This window comes from Colletes latitarsis, chromosome 2 (assembly GCF_051014445.1).
Source record: "Colletes latitarsis isolate SP2378_abdomen chromosome 2, iyColLati1, whole genome shotgun sequence".
NCBI lineage: Eukaryota > Metazoa > Arthropoda > Insecta > Hymenoptera > Colletidae > Colletes > Colletes latitarsis.
In genome coordinates, this window is record NC_135135.1 from 28,485,357 (window position 1) to 28,506,090 (window position 20,734).

Here is a 20,734-nt window from a genome sequence, read left to right on the forward strand (position 1 = left end):
ATTCCTGGAATAAATGAAAGTTAACAAATAGAATGCAAAATAGGCAATCAATAGGGTCACCAAGTACTGAAAACGTAGGAAAAATAAGAAAAATACAACAATTTATTTCTTTAAAATATCTACAACTGGAAATAAAATGATAAACTATAGCACAATGAAATATGAAATAAATTAATTCTGAAAATGAATATCGAGCCTTAGAATAGTATATTTGTGTATCAAATAATTTTATATTTCTTTCTCCTAGCACAAATAAATTATAAATGTCCACGATATTAATTAATTATAATTAATACAATGTCTATAATCAATTCATAACATCCTTCGTTATAATTTTATCGCTCTAAATAATTACACAAATAAATTTAAATTAACAAGTACTGGAACAGAATTGCTATTTGGAAGAAAGCTTAAATATCTCTACAGCGATGTATGTAAAGAAATTCCTAAAATATGACGAGTGTTGAAGAGCATTATGTACAACACATTTCGTGTATTTTATATAAAAATGCCCGCAGATTTTCTATACAAATGATACGAGTGTGTTTGTATGAATTATTCAAATATATTTAAACAAATATCAGAGATACAATATTTACATAAAATTCTCTCGCATTCATGCAAGCACAACACGCGCACAAACACTGTCCTACGCATTTTTATGAATATCAAATACAGCCACTGCACAGTATACTACGCTATCCACACTTAACAAGTGCCCTCGATGACTGTATTACCGAAAATGACTTTCATAGTATTTATTTGACACAATCACCGCACAGTTTCAAGCTAAACTCAAAAAATGATCCACAGCCTGACATAACACTTACACGGTAGTGTCGCCACCGTACGTTCTATGGCTTTATTATTATGCTTCGACTTATGTTTCATGTAAGTCATTTATTATGAAAGTGATGTAAGTCGATTTGTGATCACGGAAAACATATTTTTGTTCGATCGATGTATATACTCTTTAAATCCTTGATAAATTTATTTACTAATGACCATCAAAAACACGCTAGTCGATTAGTGCTTATCATTATTTTTCAGTCAATTGAAATGCAAAATTTGTTATCTCCTTTACCGAAACAAAGATAAATGAACCTATGTTCCCCATATCGATGGTACGATATTTACGCGTAAAGAATGTTCATGTCACTGAGAACTAATTCCATGTTTTATCTGTATTAACTACATCGATTCCTAATGGTTGTTCAGTAAGCCAATTACATGGAATTATTATAATTTACTATAACAGTAGTACTAAATTATGCGTACAAGTTATTTACACATTAACTTTCAATAGCTATGTTAACAAATTACTGACTCAGGAATAACAGCAGGACCATTACAATTAGCAATGATTCTGGCAACTTAGTCTTTACTGTAGTTACGGTATTTTATGTATTTTGGCTAATTATTGGTCAGCTATTTAACTTACTGAGTGATTGACATTTTCCGCATACAGTCTTCCGATTTTATGCAGATGCAAAACGTCCGACTACCGACGAGGTAGATTAGCGAAATTAAATTTCAGCTAAGGTAGCAAAAGTTATGTCGCATATAAAATGACAATATGATAATTTAGAAATTTTACTTGGGCTAATATCATGAGATTAAAAAGATGACTAATTAAAATGGAACTTAAATTGGAAGGGAGAACCATGGAAGTGATGGAATTCTTGGAAGGGATTGAAACCTTGTTGATGTTTCCCTGATTCTGGATCTAAAGGATCTTCTCCTTGATCGAATTTCGCTCTTTTTTCATCGTCAGTCAATACCTCTTTGGCAGCTGCAATATCAATAAACCTTTTTTCCGCCCGTTTCTTTTCCTCCCCCTCCTGAAAGTTATCAGGGTGCCACTTTTGTGCAGCCTTTCTATATGCTTTAATAATATCCCGTTTCGATGCTGTTCTCGATACCCCCAAAATTTTATAATAATCTCGCGATTCAGAAAGCTTTTGACGTTGTTGAGCTTTATGAAGCCCTTGCTTTGCTCTCTGTAGACTTGGGTCAATTTCTAAAGCTTCCTTAAAATCTCTTATAGCTATTTGGAAGAAAATTATCATATTACTAAATTGAGCCGTTCTTCCGAATTAGTACCCGCGGCCGATCGACATGAAATTTGAAGAGGTTAGAGGGAAGGGTGAACGGATACCAAATATAACATTTTAGCTTCAGTAATTCGAGATACTAGGTTAGGTTTGCTCTTTATCATTTCTACACATACATAGGCTGGATTAGGATAGTATATTGCAAACTAACATTTTCCCGTCAACGGAATTAATATACTTTGAGAATCTGAACGACAATGACGCGAGAGCTACTACATGATAAGGATATTTGTGTGCGCAATATCTTAAAAACGGCCGCAGGTGCAATTCGGAAGAATATCCCTAAATTGTAACAATAATAAAAAATCTATCTATTATATTAATATAACTTACCATCGTCGAACATCTCGGCAGCAAGATAGGCTTCTGCACTGTCGCAATACACGCCAGGTTCTTTTCGCATTTTCAGCGCTTCTTGGCAATTATTAATTGCTTGACTCGATTCCGAGTTACCAGTATAGCACTTACAAAGAAGTTGATGAGCAGTAAAACGTACATTAACCACATTTGGTTCAAGCTTAAGTACAGATTGAGCAGAAGCTATACAATTATCGTAATTTCTTCCTTCTTCAGATGTTTCTGCATTTGTTAATAGCTTTGCTACCTCTTTCACTTTCTTATAAAACGAAAAACACTTTGAGTGTTCTGGATCCAATTTCAGACATTCTCGAATTTCCCTAAACATTTACAATATTAATACTATATTTGACAATATGAAACACAGAATCTTGCAAAGGTGTAATGACAATTATTACTCACTTCAATGATTCAGATACTTGTCCAAGCCGGTAATGCAGAGTAGCTAATTTCAAAAAACCTTGTGTATTATCAGACTGTAATTTAGTTGTAGACCGCACATCAGAAATGGCACTGATGTAATCTCCAAGAGCTTCGTGACATTCTGCTCTACGCTCTCTAAGTTCAACAGCCCATGGACATACTTCGATAACTTTAGAAATTTTATGCACAACAGCTGCATAATCACCATTTTTCATTAGACTGTCTGCATCCTCGAGATCTTCTCGCGCAGCTTCCATTTTATATACAGCATTTAAAGCATCTGCATTGTGTGGCTGCACTGCCAACTATAATAAATGGACACCAAACAGTTGTAATATAATAAAATTATATAATCATAAATATTTATATTTCCATGCGATACAAAGGTATACCTACCACATCCCAAAAATCTGCTTTTGCTTTATCGAATTGTGCTTGTTTAAGTAACACATTACCTCGCTGCAATCTTGCAGATGTAAAATCTGGCTTCAATTCCAAAACTTTATCAAGATCAAGAAGTGCAAATTTAGCTTTACCTAATGCTAGGTACACAGTGCCTCTCTTATAGTATGTTAAATAATTATTTGGATCTCCCTCTGCAACAATAATATCTATCAAAATTCTAAACAAAAAAACTAATAAATACAGGAAAACTTCGTTTCTTGTTATCTCAAAAAGGAATAGTTATTTCTTCCAGTATATACTATTTTTAATGTACAAAAAAGCAATAAACATTTCGTTAAATTATTGTTCTAAATAAGAACAAATTCAATAACAGCTTGTATTTCTTATAAGTCTGAGACGGAAACGAATTAATGAAAGAAACACATTAAAGTAAATGATTACGAACGAAACTTACCGACAGCTGCATGGTAATGTGACAATGCATCTTGCAATTGACCCTTTGCTAAAAATTCTCTACCTAATTCTAAATGCCTGTCAATTTCTAATTGAGTAACACTCCCAACCACTGTAACACGAGCTTATTAAGTATTACACCGTAAAATAGTTATAATAAAGATACAACAGATTAAGATTATTTACCGTCTAAAGAAAGGTCCAATAATACAAGTAGTAAACCACAATGGTACATGACTGAATACAAAATTGAGCCACGGTGATACAGATATTTCTATAAATAAGAAAACAGATTCGCTGGCTTTACAAGCCTCTATTTAACTACCAGATAATACAAAACTGTTCAGCCACAGCGCCATTGCGATCGTGGTCTTACACGATTGGTCCAAGTTGATTCAACAGAAATGGGCCTCCCACCATTGGCACCTTACTATCTGATACAAACTTTTGGACATCTTTACCGTAATATACCTACTGTATGTTACATTTGTTCAACATTAAATGTCCAGTCGACAGTGGATGTATATTTACTGTGTAAATTTTTTGTATACGTGTCATATGAAATGATAAACCAGCAGTCTTTTATTCAAAGATTGAACGAAGCACGTCACATACTACAAAACATATTGTTACGAGTTACATCAATACAAGTCAGTCAAGAGATTCATTTCCCGTGTGAAATTTCATTTATCACCTACTAGTTAGTCGCTCTTTTAATAGAAAGTAACGAAAAGAAAATTTGATACTGATATTTTATACAAAATCGAAGCTTTACTTGTAAAGGTTATTAAACGAGTATGAAATTGTAAAAAGGATCCCGCGTAAGAAGGTTTGTTGAAAATTTATTTGCTTTTAAACATATTCCACGCTTTTTGATAAGTATAAAATAATGGAAATACATACTTTGTGAAATTGTAAGTTTGCTGTTAAAGTATTGACGATGCCTCGTGCTCGTACTTATTGGAAAACAGATTTGTAAATTACCTGTACCTATGTAAATACTGATATGTGCGCTTTCATTGATTACGTCAAGTATTTCGTATAAAGTAATAATATTATTCTATGTTGAAAAAAAACATTGTATAATTTTTCATCTATTACCGGTGTCATCAATACAGAATCACGATAAGTAAAATGTATATACTACGAAACTTTATGAATTAATAAATATTTAATGCAAAAGATTATGCAATTTTTGTAAAGATGAAACATAAAATAGGATAACTACAGTCAATATATCGACGAACTGGTTCTTCGCTGATTTTAATAAAGTTGAAATAAGTGGCTGTTAGCCTTGGTTTTCGAGATGTTTGAAAAAAAACTGTTGCTATTATTACGTTCAATTTTGCCTACGTACGAGTCTTACTGTTTATAGAAACACATCAAAGCAAGCGGTAAATATGAACTTAAAGATCAAACCTAACCGATGAAGGTTAACAAAGTAGTCTTTATCGCTGACGCAAATGCATACGTATACGAAAACTTTAATTATATGCAAAAGAAAAAATGTGTTTCAAATAACGGCCTTCATAACATTTAAAAATCATTGAAATTGGCGAGGAACCAGTTCTTCGTCAAGTTTACGATTAACTACATTCCGATTCGACTGTGCTTATAAAGAATTGGGTACACAAAATATTTCGATCAAAACTTGTTCAATTATATAGTAAAACATTTCTCAATTTCGATATGAACTGCGGGATAAAAAAGGCAAGTACACGTGAAAAGATTCTACATCGCATAATCTTTTTCCCTCGTTTATTAGATGGTTCATTTTATAGAATTCTCCTGTCATTTTGCATAATACTATAAATAAACGAATGAATCACCAAATGAATAAACATTTAAATAATATGCGTGATCCATTGTCTCTTATGAGGTATTTGTAACAATATTGACACTCTACATCATTCTTCACGGAACACACGTGTTTTATCTAAGCACAAGATGCACATGCTTTCCGCAATGCGACCGACACTTATTGCTAATGAACGACAAAAGTGTATACATGTTAATGCATATATATCATACACTTCGTAAGGTTAAGTTGACATTCCTCGTTCAATTTCAGACACTTTATTTTTATTAATTCATTCAATAGCCGTACGACGTACAGTTGTTAGCAGATTTTTCCTACTTCTCGTATTTTTCTCGGTTCACCTAATATAGCGTGTAAATGTGCAATTACTAATAAGAGACCGACAGAATGGTACGTTCACCGTTCCGATTCTTTATTCTTCTTTCATCTTTTTTTTTTCTTTTTTTTTTTTTTTTTTTGCCGCTTGCTCACCATATTTCAATGAAACAGACATATAGCAGTATCATTAATGTTACATGCGAATGATACGATGAGCATCATTGGCTGTGGGAAAATGTAACACAGCCATTGAGACTCGCTGTCGGAAGCGCGACAATATATTGCTTTACTTCCTTTACAAATTCTTTTACGCGCGTCTTGCTTGCCTTCTTCTTGATTCGACAAGCGACGCGCTTCGATTAAATAACATTCGTAAAAGTTAGAAGACATTTTTTTTTTCTTTTGCCATCCCACCTTGTGTTGCCTACGAATTTTGTTTCAATCTACGCGTGTGCTCTTTCTTTCTCTCTTTCTCTCTTTCTCTCTTTCTCTCTCTCTCTCTCGCTCTCTTTCTCTCGTGTCGACCTTTTTCCTTTCACTCGCCTTACGCACACGATTACTCAACGCTTCACTCCCATTAAGATTTTTATTTTTTTTTTTTTTTTTTTTTGAGTATTAGTTGTCCTTTTTAAACTTTTCACCATAAACGGAAACCAGCTTGATGTAGACACACACAATAAGCGCACACAAATTTTTTCTTTCCTTTAGAAAGAGCAAACGAACGAACGCAATTCAAACATAGTGTTCGTTCAAATTTTTGAAAATGCGTAATGTGTATCAAATAAAGATAAAAAGTAAACTATTACCTATAGCACGCGACGACAACAATTGTATTCGGCGACACTTTCACGTGCTCCGATTTTTCCGACGCTGTTTCTCGTGTTACGCGTACCGGATATGGCTTACAATATGTTTTCTACCTTGTGTGTATTGTGTGCTTCGTAATTGCGCATTCTTTTTCGTAGTAATGATTGCAGTCACAGTCAAACGCCATTTTTTGTTTTTTTTTCTCATTTTTACACAATATGTAATACGATTTTTATTCGTAGCCCCTCTCCCGTTTTTTCGCACTACAATTGATCTTCGTTTATCGTTCCACTCTGCGTAGATCGGTAAATGTTTTCTAAGGCTGCTCGTCCGACATACTTTAGAGGACCAAACATAAACGTTAAAGGTACTCGTACAGACAAGTATACGACTGTCCTTCTGAGAGAAGTAACAGAAAAAAAATAAATACTTAACACGTTAATAAATAGTCTCGTTTAATATACCATTCTCCTATTTCCTCTAAAGATGCTAATACGTTCTAAATCATAATGCCGTACTTGAATTTATACGTGTACCGGTTACGAAACGGTGGACATCTGACTATCGCACAAATATATTTATCAATTACTTTTTTTTTTCTCTTTTTATATGAAATATACGATAGCGGAATCGTTTAAATTCGGTCAGTAATATTCGACTACCAAACGATTCGTTCGTAATACGGAAAACGAAAAATACATGGAATTAATGATACCGTGACTGCTCGACGATCAACACTGTTACGTATAAAAATATCGTTACAACTAGGAGAGAAACAAGTATAAAAATATTTTTGCGTATAGCTGTCGTTACTTGCATGATCTCTGTCCACCATGTTACTCGTAAATGAACATATTTACTTCCAACTGCACAAGACTAATAACTTACATCGACGCGTCATATGTATTCGTTGCCTTGGCGGTCAATTGGACAGTAGAATCCAGAATTTCTTCAATTTCAAACACACAATTGTCAGTTTTTGAAAATCCGTGAATGATTAATTTTGCAAATAAAGAAGAAAATATATATTAAATATTCCGGATAATAGTGTCCAAAAGTCACCTATACTCTTTCTTCTTCTATAGCGATGTAAAATAACATAACGCAATACAGCAAAGCTGTTATACAAAAGCTTGCGCATACAGTGTCATCTACGAAATCGATGTAGACGTTATCAAAAAAAAAAAAGGAAAAAAAAATAGAGAAAAGAAAAATGAATAGTAATAGTAATATAGTAGTAAATAAGAGTAATAGCAATAGTGATACTATATAGTAGTAGTATTACGGCAAGATCTACTATCTTCTTGGCAGACTAAACGTCCAACTGAATAATTTATTGCCGTAAAAGTTGTACTCTATAAACGGAAAAGTGATCGATTATCACTTTTTCATTGTGGGTTCTTGTAATGTTCTTGGCAGGGCCTCCGAGTTGACAAACGAACTCGACAATAAAATCATATTAGAATTTGAAAACCACTCGCACCATGGTCGGAAGCCAACAATATTTACTCGTAACACTATTTGAAAGTTCTAGTTGAAATAATTATCCCCTGTTAAGAGGCATTCACACCTTGGTCCACGGTCACACGGCATACGATTCACGCACGCGATTGCACTATAAATCTATTAATATAACAGGTATAAGTATGACATGTCTAAAAATCCTGTCAGTTGTCACGCAAATCGAATTTGTACTTTTCCTCACATAGATTAGGTAAGAATCCGACGTTTGCACAAAAGATATCGACATTCTATAAAGCCCTACCAACATCATCAACCAGTAATGACGCGTTTCGCCGTTATCGTCTATCATTAATGCGCGTTACATTTTCTTTTTTTTTTTTTTTTAAGTAGAAACAATGTCCCAAAAATGTGTTTTTAGGACTGTAAGAGCTAGCGTTCAGCCCTCCCCGATCGGACAACAGCCACGTAAGTTCTTGATGTATTTACTTTAACGACTTAATATTTCCCACTCTCGACTCAAATAACTGAGCTTTATGCTTTCCTGACATTCAATACCGATTAATGAATACATTTAGCATTTGTATTTCGTTTAAATTGTTCATTTATCAATTCGCATGGAAATTGAATGTCACAAGATCGTTCGATATCACAGTCGTTTCTCAATTATTTTAATGTTTATGTATTTACGAATATTACTTAGTATGTATATATATGTATATATATATATATATATATAGCGTACTGATAAATACAGTTATAAAATATGAGTGCGCCTTTTTGCCTTCTTGTCCCGAAGGGCTTGCTTCTTTGTATATTTTTCATCATTTCTTCATTTTTTCGTAAAGTTGAGCCAACTAACAGTGTATGTATTTTTTACTCGTTTATTTTTCTCATTCGAAGTCCCCCCCTCACCCCCTCTGTAACTGCAACCGTATTTTTTTTAACCCGTGTTTTTCTTTTTTACTTTCTTATAATGTTAGCTTTCGTTCTAGAGCACTCGCATCCAGTACTGCGATTTAAGATTCTTATAACGCACCATACCATTTTTACAGGACAACGTCTTCGTTACGTTTAGAAATTCTAATTAGAATACATTAAAAATTCAGGTACAACAAATATACCCAATACATTCGCTGAAACGTTTCAGCCTATTCTAGACACAGTGACCAATGTTTTAAATAAAATAAACTCTTCGAATTAAATTAAAGACAAGCAATAAGTTTACAGCGTCTGACGTTTAAACATACTTATTGTAAACAGAACGAGACGGAAATACGAACGGGATTTCTAAAAGTAGCCTAAGACGCAGCCTGTGTGTCCTTTTCGTAGTATCAATGTTGTCGACTATTGAAAATTTTTTATCGTGATTTAGTCGATTACACCATAATATTGCCGGCGCAACGTCGTCTGTGTCTGGGGACGGCAAAACAACAAAGTACCATTCGTCGCTGGACTATAGTAAATTTAAAACAGGAATCGTCACAAAATCTATGGCGATGGCGATATGGCGTATCCTAGGCGCCTAGTTACATATATGCATTACATTAAAGAAATGAAAAAGAAACAAACAAAACAAAAAGAAGGAGAAATGGCGCCATTAGTTTAAATCAAACTACACAAGTTACTGGCCATTCAGGCAATAGTCATAAAGCACTTGTGCATTTAAAGCTATGTAGATTACTTGAATCTAGACGCCACAATTCTCGAAGATACGCCCATCACATCCTCCAAAAATTTAAATAATGAAGCTACAACGAGCCCCATAGTTTCGACAGGAGTTCTAAAAAATTTCACTAAGTTTCTCCACCTACTATGTGTTGTATCGTAACGTCCTATCTAGACATTTACGATTTGATTCATTAGTGATTATACTACTTGTGTTCCTCAACACGCACGGCAACGAAACTTTGGATGGATCTCATATATATCTGTATATAGTACCAGACAAAATCCTGATGATTCTTAGAGTGCTTTCAAAACGAGATCATTATCTTCCACGTTATTCCGATTCGCTTCCGTAGATATTAATGCTGGAATTGCACTTAAGATTTACCAACGTTTCGTCACACGCGAATAAAGGTATTTGTGGAATTGAATAAACACAATTTTCTTTTTCGTTTGAAAAATTGTAGTGCTCAGGCAGTCAGCGAACGTGATGTGTTTATACGTGATACTGTCTGTCTTTTGTTGTGTATATGTAATACGCGCGCAGATACGTGCGTGTTGTATCCGATGTGTATGTCGTACGTGTCTTTCTTACATATATTTGAATTTACGTGTACAGTAGTAATAATGGTAAAAGTGGAAATTGAGATGATGGTGATTTACTTCTGCCATGTCTCCCACCAATCGGGGCCAATATTGCTGCCGTTGTTAGCAGAACTATTATACGATGAATTACTATAATTACCTCCGTAATTTCCGTAATTTCCTATAGAAATAAAAGCGATCCATATAATATGTAAGCTTTTACTTTGTTAGCGGCGCTAAAGAATTTTAATTAAATTTAAAATAAACGAATGATTTAGTTAGTTACCAACTAACCTCCGTAACTGCCCGATCTGTTGGAGGAACCACTGTTACGTGTAGGTCCAGAACTAGGTTGCTGACGATAATCTCTTGCACCAAATCCGCTAAATCGACCTTTAGTGCTACCACCACCACCACCAGTACGTCGAGATCCACTTCCAGAATATCTTACTGCATCACCGAACATTTCGTCTAACCATGTTGGAAGTTCTTGGTTAGCCTCGATAAGCAGAGACACCAAATCGCGCACCAAATTATGATTTTTGTGATTGAAAAATGATGTTGCAAGACCTATTCGGGGACAAAATTACAATTTCGCATTTGTAAAATAGAATGAAAATGAAAAAAAGGAGAAAAAAACGCAACTAACCTAAATTGCCCATGCGACCAGTACGACCAATCCGGTGGACATACTCTTCTACATCGCCTGGTAAATCGAAGTTTATCACATGTTTAACATGTGGAATATCAAGTCCACGAGCAGCAACGGCAGTTGCAACAAGTATTGGCGCTTTACCAGCACGGAAACGGCGTAAAGCATCTTCTCGTTCGCGCTGAGTACGATCACCATGAATGCTGGTAACCGGATATCCCATTTGATGCAAATATTCTTCTAACATATCGGCACCCTTCTTCGTTTCCACAAATACCAAAGTCAATGACTCGGCAGCTAAAGTTTCGGCATAATAAATTTTTTCATAATACAGTTATTATTGCTAGTGTATATATATATATATTTTTGTAACTTACAAGCGTCTGAGAAAATGCTAGCTTGAAGAAGATCAAGCAAATAAGAACGCTTGTCATGTTCTTCCACCCATACGATTTTCTGAGTAATATTTTCAGATGTAGAACCGACACGGCCCACGGCTAAAAAGATATAGTTACTAAGGAAATCCCTTGCCAATATCTGTATCTCTTTCGGGAACGTAGCTGAAAACATAAGTGTCTGCCTTTCCCCGGTTGGAGGCATTCTATCCTCTTGGACTATACGTCTTATCTGTGGTTCAAAACCCATATCCAACATACGATCTGCTTCATCCAATACTAAATATCTGAAACATTACATTCAACATTTCATTGAGAATTAAATAATTAAAATTAATTATAGAACTCAATTCCGTAATAAATATAGAACCATCTACATACCGGCAATTGTGTAAACCAATTTTGCCGCGACTCAGCATATCTACAAGGCGACCAGGTGTTGCTACAAGAAGATGACAGCCACGATCTAATTCTCGCATTTGGTCTGAAATATTTGAACCACCATAAACAACAGCAGGACGCATACGCGATCTATACGCAAATTTCCTTGCTTCGTCATATATCTGAGTGGCAAGCTCTCTTGTGGGTGCTAGTACCAGACCCAGTGGATATTGTTTACGCTTGCCAGAAGAATTGACATGTGGTGGTGGTGGAATTGGCCCACTTTCATAAATCTGATTTAATATTGGCACTAAAAAGGCCGCTGTTTTACCAGACCCAGTTTGGGCACAGGCCATAACATCGCGACGACCAATAATAATTGGTATCGCGTATTTTTGTACTGGTGTAGGCTTATCATAACCAGCCAAAGTGATGCTGTTCTTTATTATCTCTGTCAGCTTAACCTCGTCGAACTAGAAAATAAACAAGGTGTAAATGTGCATTACGCCACTAATATAATTATTTTCATACTAATATTATGAAATTTACAGATGCAATGTGTGGTGGTATGTTATCTCCAGTAGCCTCAACTGGGATATCCTCATATTTACTAAAGTTAATGCCAGTATTCCCAGTACCAAACAGCTCCACCTCCAGTCGCTCGTCTCTTCCAGTAGGAATTGTCCAATCATTTTCGGAGTTTCTTCTACCCCCTTCTCTATCGTTGTTCCATCCTCTGTTGCCGCCACTGCTGCTGCCCATTCTATGATCGTTTCTGTTCTCTTGCCAGCAGCCTGTGGCTCTAGGGTCTTTCCAACTGGAGCTAACCGGGCGATCGCGTTCTCGCTCACGTTCGGAATTCGAGTATCTATAGTCTCTTCCATTTTCTTGATTGGCACCACTACGTCTATTGCGTCCACCAAAATTTCCAAAGTTCCCAAAGTCGACATCGCGGGAATTTCGTGGCTCTCTAAATCCTGAACCACCTCTATCCCCATCACGATCTCGCTCCCTTTCCCTTTCATGCACGCGATCACCTCCTCTATCTCTTTCAGGAAATGATCTTGAGTTGGAAGAAGAATGTTGATCTCTGCCAGAAGGCGCGTTACCTACAAGTAATAAATATAGTTTTTTAATATTTTTTTGTCATCCTCTGTGTTTCTGGACAATAAAAATAGCATTGCCAAGAGGTACCACTGACTCACAAAATTTTTCAGTAGCAAGAACCTCCATATTAAAAAACATTTAACTTTAAATTGAAATTAATCAAAACAATTCTTTTGTCTTATATGTGTATGTAAACAAAATTTAATCCAAATTTTTATAATTTAATTTTCCACTTCAATTTCAAGAGTCAATACATAACAAAAATAAAATACATGTTCTTATGAAATAGAATGTCGTACATTTTGATACTTACTTCCAGATTTATTTCGGAGGTGTGGTGGTACGTAGCGGTCCCTGCTTGGTTGGCGGGAGCCCGACAAGTCCAGACCAGCTAACTGAAATGCAAGACATCTAATTTTAAAAATCACCATTATTTGTAATTAGTACCATTAACATGCTAGCTAATTTAGACCAGTAATTGATCTGTTAAGGATATAATATACAAATACCACATTAAAAATTCAATTAAACGATTTTAAAATATTATAATTATACATACTGTTTATAAATACAAAATTATGCTTGTTAAATAAAAAAAAAAAATTCGAATATAGAATAAACGCTGAAATTTTTTTGTTACGATTAAATAGGCGATAAAAAAAGAAAACTAAAAGATATATATATATATATATTACGTGTAATTCATCTAATCACGAGAATTTGAACACGGTAAAAAAGCAACGCGAGAGTGCGTCATGGCACAAGGCATGCTGTTCTCAGAATTGGTTGCGGCCATTACAAAGCTGTACGTCACAAACGAATCGACGACGATTCGAGTCTACAAAATTTTTTATGTTGAAAAAAAACGCGGGATTGAATAGTTTGGAAAAATATAGGTTATGAAATTATACATATGAATGTAACGTACAAGCACACAAATTCAATGATATGGCAGAACAATGAAATACTCAAACAGAAGGAAGGAAAGAGTGTTCCGAAACAACGGTTGTCAGTAATACAAGACACTAAATCTTTTCCATATTTTACCTGCTGCTCTAGACCTGATCCATTCTGGTTGGCTGCATTACTCATATTACTCCGCCTCGGTGCGTATTTTTCGTGGCTCTGCCGCAGAAGCTCTCTAGCTGTTTCTCGCCTAGGCAATCACCAAGCAAAAAATTTCAATTGTTCGTTCCTATTCTCTCTCCTTCCGTTCCCTGCTGATCTACGAACGAAACTTGTCGATTAAGTCAAGTAATTATAATTACAGTTTCTGCCTGTCTCTACTTCGATGCAAAGGAAATTCGAAGACTGGCTACTATGAAAGGCCTCTGGCCACACTTGACGTCGACGCAACAAAAATGGCCGAGCGCCGAAATACTGCTAGCAAGATGGCTGACAACTTATTTCCGGCGGATATTGCGAAACTGAAGGAGCACACTCTGCTGGATAATTTTCTAGGCGTTTATCGTTCCTATTATTCTCGTGTATTAAATTTCAAAATAAAGATTTATATCTGACCGTGATATTGAAATGGAACCATAAACTCGTTTGTTACTCTCTTAATTTACTCTTCACGAGTGCATATTCGAGATATCGATAATACACAAATTTCAGAGCGAATTATACAGCTAGTAAATTCAGACTACCTAACACAAAATAAAATTTTTAACAACTAACTTCATTGTCTGGTAATTTTTTAGGTAGGATACAAATAATTTCATGCACAAAATAGTAATTTTTTTAGCATTTTTATTGTTTAAGTCTGAAAGTGAATCAATGTTTAATCTAATCGTCCTTCTTGGTATCTGTCTTTCCTCCTCTGATTCTTCCTGTACGACGCGCAGCAATAAGACCAATCTTACGTCCAGCACTAGTTCCACGTTTAACTGTGGATGCTTTACCAATGTGTTGATGGTTACCACCACCATGAGGATGTTCAACTGGATTCATAGCAACACCACGTACCTGCAAATATTAAAAGTGTTTCAAACACGGAAAACGAATGATACCAGTACCTGATAATTGTTAAATTTACTCAGTAAAAAATTTTCAACAAATTATTCAGGTTTCAAATGTCAGAAAACATCATTGACAAACATTTTGTTTAGTAAAACATTAAATATTCCATGTATTATTGAATATTGTACCTTAGGCCAGCAATTCCTCTTTGCCTTATATTTGTGATAAGCACGACCAGCTTTAAGAATTGGCTTATCAATACGTCCACCACCAGCAACAATGCCAACCATTGCCCTGTTGTTTGATGGAATTACTTTTTTGGCACCAGATGGTAATTTTACTCTAGTTTTCTTTGTGTCAGGATTGTGAGCAATAACTGTAGCATAATTTCCTGATGCTCTGGCTAACCGACCTCTATCACCAGTTTTTTCTTCCAAATTACAAACAATGGTACCTTCTGGCATTTGACCAACAGGCATTACATTTCCAATTTGAAGATTTGCTGTAACATACAGTTGATTTTTGCTAACAACGTTTTTTTAATATTTCTGTTATTACAAGAAGCTCAACATATGTTTCACATGATAAATTTTAAAGCTTACAAATTTACTTACCTTTTTTCCCACAGTAAAGGAACTGTCCAGTGTACATGCCTTCAGGTGCAATAAATAATTCTTTACGTGTTTTGAATTTGTAGGGGTCACGGAAATGCACAACAGCTAAAGGTGCCCCACGACCAGGGTCATGAATAACATCCTATAAAACAAAATAAATAACCATTTAAACAAATTATTTGAAACAAATATTATTTTATGAAACGCATGACGAATTTCAGAAAGAGCCTCTAGTGTTTACTCTTCAGTTGCTGTCAGAAGTAGGTGTACTAGAATTCATCACGGTTATATTTCGCACTGAATTTACAGTTAAAGGTTTTAATAAATTTTTAAATTTAAAAGATTATGCAAACCTTAACAACACCCTTAATGTATCCATGCCTCTCAGAGAAATCCAGGGATCGAAGTTTAGGTGCTCCTTTCCTTCTTTTCGTATGTGATCTGAAGACAGACCCAGCACCTTTACGCTGAGCACGAATAACTCGACCCATGGTTTAATACCTACACAAAGTTCACGCAAAATGTTTAATTACTTGATGATTATAGCACTAAAAGTAATACAAAACGTGACACCATGGTCTGTTGGTTGCACAATATAACCTTCAAATAAAATTATCAAAATATAATACAATTTCCTCTTAATAAATTAAAATATTTATTAAAACGTTTAAAGAATGGATTAAACTTATCTAATCATCATTTTTTTACAACGGATGCATCGTAATTTTACAAATTTTAGACGATTTTAAAAGGAAGAAAATCATATGCCACATACCAAGAGAACTCGATATCAAACAGAGACAGACGCAGCCGGAAGTTGGTCAATCGTAGAAAATTTAAGTTGGTTATACTGCATTCCCGCCAAAATATTTGATTTAAAGCTATACGCTTATATATTATAATCTAAAATATTTAACGTTAACTTTTAACAATTAATAATTATTAATTTTTTTAAACAATTCACAGAAATATTTATATCTTGTTATATACGCATTGCTTTCATTTGTATATATTATGTACTATATGTCGTATCGATAATTAATCGCCCCGAGAAATCGATTGACCACGTAGTGTTGCATGGGTAATCGAAATGTAGAGACGTATTTGAGTGAGTTTAATTATATTATTTTGTACGATTTTGTCGTACATTTGAAAAAGATAAAAAAGAATTGTTGGTGATAATCCAGCTGCACAACCTCCAGTGGATGATCCAGTTGTTCATGCAACACGCTATGTTCAACAAGTACGTATTTATGGTGTAGGAGATTCAAATGAAGGATGTAACGTTTTTCCTGGCATTCGATTTGGACAGCCACTGTATCAATGTAGATTCCAAGTAAGCTATCTTTTTATGTATTACTTTAAATTCTCATATATTGAAACAATTTAGGTAATTGTGTAGTCTTAGTTATTAGTTAAATTAAATTATAAGAAATTATTGATGTTCAACTTGTAAATATTTTAAATACTGTGAAATGGTTTGTGAACAGGCCTTATAGAACAACTACAGTCAATTATATGCAATCTTTTTAAAAGTATTTCAGAAATTGTTGATCATAGGGCTAAAACAGTTATAGATAGTATTAAAAATCCTATTGGAAAATTTGACAATCCCCAGGAAGTTCCATACCAAATTCTACTACTTTAATGAACAAACCAAAAAATATTAGTGTCAAAGAATCTTCTATACTTCGCCCTTCAAATAAACTTTTTGGATAATAATTATAGAAAGTCGAGAAGTCATTTATTTTGCATTTAAAGTATACAAAATGAATTTAATTGTCACATTTCGGTACATCCTGAAATAATTGTAGAATTTCTTCTACTTCTTCTGTTTTCTCTACTGGCAAATGCTCCTGATCAGTTTTAGGTAAATGACCATCGTTTTCCGGATTATGGTAAATTTCTTCTGATGTGTCCATGTCTTTGGTCTGATTGTCTTCATTTTCTTGAACAAGATGAGGCAATAATGTTGATTGCGTTTCACTGTTTATAATTTTTAATGTAGTATTTATATCTGGTATCGATCTAGATTCATTCAATACTGTATCTTGATCTTGCACTGTGATTGTTACTTCTTTTTCTGTATTATTTAATTTATCTGCTACACTTTCGTTTCTTTCGTGTGATGTAACTTCACTAGTTTGTTCAGTATTCTGCATACTAAAGATGTTTGTAACAGATTCAACAGAGTTATCCAAAACAGGATTTATTACTTTCATTTTTTTGTTTAACGACGGAGCTGTGTCTTCATCTTCGGTATTTTCAACATCAAGTTCATTTTCTAATGTCTTAGCGTGTTCTATATGTTCGCTATCAATAACAAATTCCTTTTGTATCGATCTGAAAAATATTTAATTTATAATCTCTAATAAATTGGAACAAGAGTTGTGATATTGATATTGATATTTTTGTAACTTACTCCACTTGAGATATTTGTATAGATGGTGCCTGGGGATGCAAAATTTTTTCAAGTTCTGCTAATGCTATTTTAGCCTCTTGACTAATACATGCATTACTATCGATCAAAGCCATTTCAAATATTTCTAGTGAATATTGTGTGGGCAAAGGTACTAAAGAATGTGGATTCATTTGCAAAACTCTCAAAACTCTTAATAACAATAAACGGCATTCAGGAGTCTCTTTATAAAATTTCTGGTCAACAGAGCTCAAATAACAGTCATATAGAAGAGGTATTATAATATTTTGTACCGTCTGAAAATAAATATCATTATTGTATCAAATATTGAATTTAATAATTATATATAAATAAAGGCCTTACTCTAAAGAATGTTTGCTTTAAAAGAGTTCCACCATTCAAAAATATGTTTTGCAATGTAATAAGGCTCTCTTTGCATGTATCTACGTCTAGATAATTTTCTTTGCTAGAGCCTATTTCATTATTTAAATATGTACCCTTTTCATATTGACTATCTCGAAGACGTTTTAACGCTCTTTTTGATAAATTATTGGTTTTCTGAATCTGTAACAAAAATGATAAAATATGCTTTTATTAGTGGTAGTTAAAATCGTATTTTATTCAAATAAAATAAAAAGCTTGACATATTTTGAACTTACAGTTAATAAAACACGATCTCTTTCTGGGACTATATCTCTTAATATAGAAGGAAGGTATTCGTTTGCTACTGTTTCTATGCCTGATAGTAAATTAGTATTTACAAGCCAAGATGTAAGACATTTGTAAACAGATATTCTTACATTTCTGAATGGTTTATTACCACTCATAGTTATATGATTTTCGGAAACGATTTCTGTCCATTGTAACGTTTGAAGAAATAATTGTAATATTGTTGACCCGAATGGTATTAACTGCTCCTTAAATCTAAATATTTCATGGCAATGAATTTAATTTGTAATATTTTTTCACTGTCGTTCGAATTTTATTCTGTTCTTACCCATCTATTAATGCATCCAAAACATTGAACAAAGCAATATGCAATTTCGGCAGAATAAGATATAACATCTGTTCTCTGATAGAATTTCGATTCTTCAAGTTTGAAGGCTGTATTGCCAATCCTCTACATAAAACTTTCAAAATCTCATGAGGTAATACTGAATTTTTTTTACCAGATCCACTATAAAATAGAATTCGTACATGTAATGGTACTTCTTTAAAGTACTATGCATATTTGGATAATGTCCGCTTACCGCAGCATACAAGATAAATACGAACATAAATTCAAAAATCTCTGTTGTTGTTTAAAATAGAACTGAATAATATTCTCTTCCGATATATTTGGTAATTCTAGTTTATCCCAAATGTTTATATTTTCTAATTCTATCAAACTAGAAAATAACTCATCCATTATAGTATGTAAACTATTACAAATAAGTGCTTGGTGATATAACCAGTTAGTATAAGTGGGTTTTGAAACTGGTGGCTTGAAAGAGCGCTCTGTTGCCTTAGCTAGAAGTGCATAACACTTTGCGCTTGCATGAACTAAATTCTCCTGGGTGGAATCAATATGTAATAATATTATTGTTCTAATGGATGTCTGAAAGCGTTCGCAAACTTCAGGATACTGATGCAATAACACAGCAATCAAATAATACACTGGACCAAATATTCTATCTGAATCTAAATTTCCAAACGCGTTAACAAGTTGTTTTACATTCTGCATAGATACTTGTTTCTGTATTTCAGGAATGTCTTTTGTCTGTATAATTAAATGTCCAAGAACTTTACAGGAAATACTGAGTTCTTGAGGAACACTATGAATGCTTTCTAATACTTGTGTAGCTTTTGACATCCATAATATACAATATTTTGAAAGTATATCTTTCGAACATTGCGACAAAATTTTGTCCAAAAGTAACAAACCGTTACATCGCGTCTGTGATCGATTTAAACAATTATTTATAGTCGATATAATGACATTTTGTGCTTCGTCAACCTGAAATCAGAAATTATGTTTACAAGATACGGTATTAAAATAATAAATTCATCTTCGATTAAAAATATTATGACAATGTATGGCTCTAAAATGTATGGTTAATTTGAGAAATTTCTTTTTACCTCTTCTATGTTAAATGGTATGTCTCCGTTAGAACATATTAAATCTTGCAAAAGTTTATCATATTCTTTCGAACTATGATCGTGAAAATTAATTAATTCCATTATTGTTGCCATTGTTTTGGTTCTGTAATGCTACACGTGCTTTTGATAATCTTCCTGAGGTTAGGTATGCAATTGTATAAGTGTTAGACGACAAAATACATCGGTGGACGGAGGAAAATTGTTAAATGTATTTTTTTTTATGCGGTGTAAATTTTTGTTTAAAGTACTATAATTAAAATGTAACTTTAAACAAATATTATCCTTCGAGTATAAAGGAAAATATTTCGTAGATGCTTTATCCTACTATGGTATTCGGTGAATACTATTCAAAATTTTGAAACGCTTAATTACAGTTTCAATTACTTCTTAAAAATACTATTTTACATAAACAATATAGAGTCAGCAACAATCGAAATCACTGTCTATATCTATCTATGCATCATTTTAAATATCTTTCAATGTAGCTTTATATTCGTGGCATAGATTTTGAATAAATTCTATACAGATCTGCATAAACCGCGGGCTTAGAGGTAGTTAAAGCATAGTAAACGTCGTGAATCTTTTACGCAACGCGATTGGCCTCAATCGCAAAAGGAATTATTATGTAATTTTGCGGTGCACTCAGTGGTGACGG

At 33.9% G+C, this 20,734-nt stretch overlaps 4 protein-coding genes across 5 annotated transcripts; all 4 read right to left on the minus strand.

Moving 5' to 3' along the window:
* Nucleotides 1-545: 545 nt before the first annotated feature.
* P58ipk (dnaJ homolog subfamily C member P58IPK) lies at nt 546-8,963 on the minus strand. 2 transcript variants are annotated; one of them, XM_076783025.1, is made up of 8 exons: nt 4,656-8,963; nt 4,104-4,366; nt 3,939-4,026; nt 3,754-3,864; nt 3,291-3,490; nt 2,874-3,199; nt 2,448-2,791; nt 546-2,047 (listed from the first exon to the last, which is right to left on the minus strand). In XM_076783025.1, the coding sequence occupies exons 3-8, from the start codon at nt 3,985-3,987 to the stop codon at nt 1,629-1,631; spliced, it is 1,449 nt and encodes a 482-aa protein (XP_076639140.1). In that variant the 5' UTR covers nt 3,988-4,026; nt 4,104-4,366; nt 4,656-8,963; the 3' UTR covers nt 546-1,628. The 2 variants fall into 2 exon arrangements, with proteins under 2 accessions (XP_076639140.1, XP_076639139.1); XM_076783024.1 differs by having other exon boundaries at nt 3,939-4,366.
* A 132-nt stretch (nt 8,964-9,095) lies between these two features.
* Nucleotides 9,096-14,339, minus strand: Bel (ATP-dependent RNA helicase bel). Its single transcript, XM_076783009.1, has 9 exons — nt 14,214-14,339; nt 13,993-14,101; nt 13,259-13,340; nt 12,388-12,947; nt 11,839-12,311; nt 11,440-11,744; nt 11,060-11,359; nt 10,705-10,980; nt 9,096-10,591 (listed from the first exon to the last, which is right to left on the minus strand). Exons 2-9 carry the CDS (start codon nt 14,035-14,037, stop codon nt 10,485-10,487), a joined length of 2,148 nt encoding a protein of 715 aa, XP_076639124.1. The 5' UTR covers nt 14,038-14,101; nt 14,214-14,339; the 3' UTR covers nt 9,096-10,484.
* Nucleotides 14,340-14,680: 341 nt separating this feature from the next.
* On the minus strand, nt 14,681-16,349 carry Rpl8 (ribosomal protein L8). Its single transcript, XM_076784256.1, has 5 exons — nt 16,297-16,349; nt 15,875-16,022; nt 15,522-15,663; nt 15,096-15,409; nt 14,681-14,913 (listed from the first exon to the last, which is right to left on the minus strand). Exons 2-5 carry the CDS (start codon nt 16,010-16,012, stop codon nt 14,734-14,736), a joined length of 774 nt encoding a protein of 257 aa, XP_076640371.1. The 5' UTR covers nt 16,013-16,022; nt 16,297-16,349; the 3' UTR covers nt 14,681-14,733.
* An 879-nt stretch (nt 16,350-17,228) lies between these two features.
* LOC143347330 (proline-, glutamic acid- and leucine-rich protein 1) lies at nt 17,229-20,479 on the minus strand. Its single transcript, XM_076776370.1, has 7 exons — nt 20,059-20,479; nt 19,191-19,936; nt 18,938-19,117; nt 18,600-18,864; nt 18,304-18,504; nt 17,944-18,236; nt 17,229-17,864 (listed from the first exon to the last, which is right to left on the minus strand). The coding sequence occupies exons 1-7, from the start codon at nt 20,170-20,172 to the stop codon at nt 17,297-17,299; spliced, it is 2,367 nt and encodes a 788-aa protein (XP_076632485.1). The 5' UTR covers nt 20,173-20,479; the 3' UTR covers nt 17,229-17,296.
* Between the last annotated feature and the right edge of the window lie 255 nt (nt 20,480-20,734).

Excerpts from the sequence above, each read along its gene's own strand:
- P58ipk (XM_076783025.1), bottom strand. The coding sequence starts at position 3,987 with ATGTACCATTGTGGTTTACTACTTGTATTATTGGACCTTTCTTTAGAC. Across the intron at positions 3,491-3,753 it reads ACATTACCATGCAGCTGTCG|AGGGAGATCCAAATAATTAT; the intron begins GTAAGTTTCGTT and ends TTATTGTTGCAG. Across the intron at positions 3,200-3,290 it reads AAGCAGATTTTTGGGATGTG|TTGGCAGTGCAGCCACACAA; the intron begins GTAGGTATACCT and ends CATTTATTATAG.
- LOC143347330 (XM_076776370.1), bottom strand. The coding sequence starts at position 20,172 with ATGGCAACAATAATGGAATTAATTAATTTTCACGATCATAGTTCGAAA. Across the intron at positions 19,937-20,058 it reads TACCATTTAACATAGAAGAG|GTTGACGAAGCACAAAATGT; the intron begins GTAAAAAGAAAT and ends TTCTGATTTCAG. Across the intron at positions 18,505-18,599 it reads GAGATCGTGTTTTATTAACT|ATTCAGAAAACCAATAATTT; the intron begins GTAAGTTCAAAA and ends TTTTTGTTACAG.
- Bel (XM_076783009.1), bottom strand. The coding sequence starts at position 14,037 with ATGAGTAATGCAGCCAACCAGAATGGATCAGGTCTAGAGCAGCAG. Across the intron at positions 12,948-13,258 it reads CCTCCGAAATAAATCTGGAA|GTAACGCGCCTTCTGGCAGA; the intron begins GTAAGTATCAAA and ends TATTACTTGTAG. Across the intron at positions 11,360-11,439 it reads TAGCATTTTCTCAGACGCTT|CTGCCGAGTCATTGACTTTG; the intron begins GTAAGTTACAAA and ends CCGAAACTTTAG.
- Rpl8 (XM_076784256.1), bottom strand. The coding sequence starts at position 16,012 with ATGGGTCGAGTTATTCGTGCTCAGCGTAAAGGTGCTGGGTCTGTCTTC. Across the intron at positions 15,664-15,874 it reads ACATTAAGGGTGTTGTTAAG|GATGTTATTCATGACCCTGG; the intron begins GTTTGCATAATC and ends TTTGTTTTATAG. Across the intron at positions 14,914-15,095 it reads AGAGGAATTGCTGGCCTAAG|GTACGTGGTGTTGCTATGAA; the intron begins GTACAATATTCA and ends TAATATTTGCAG.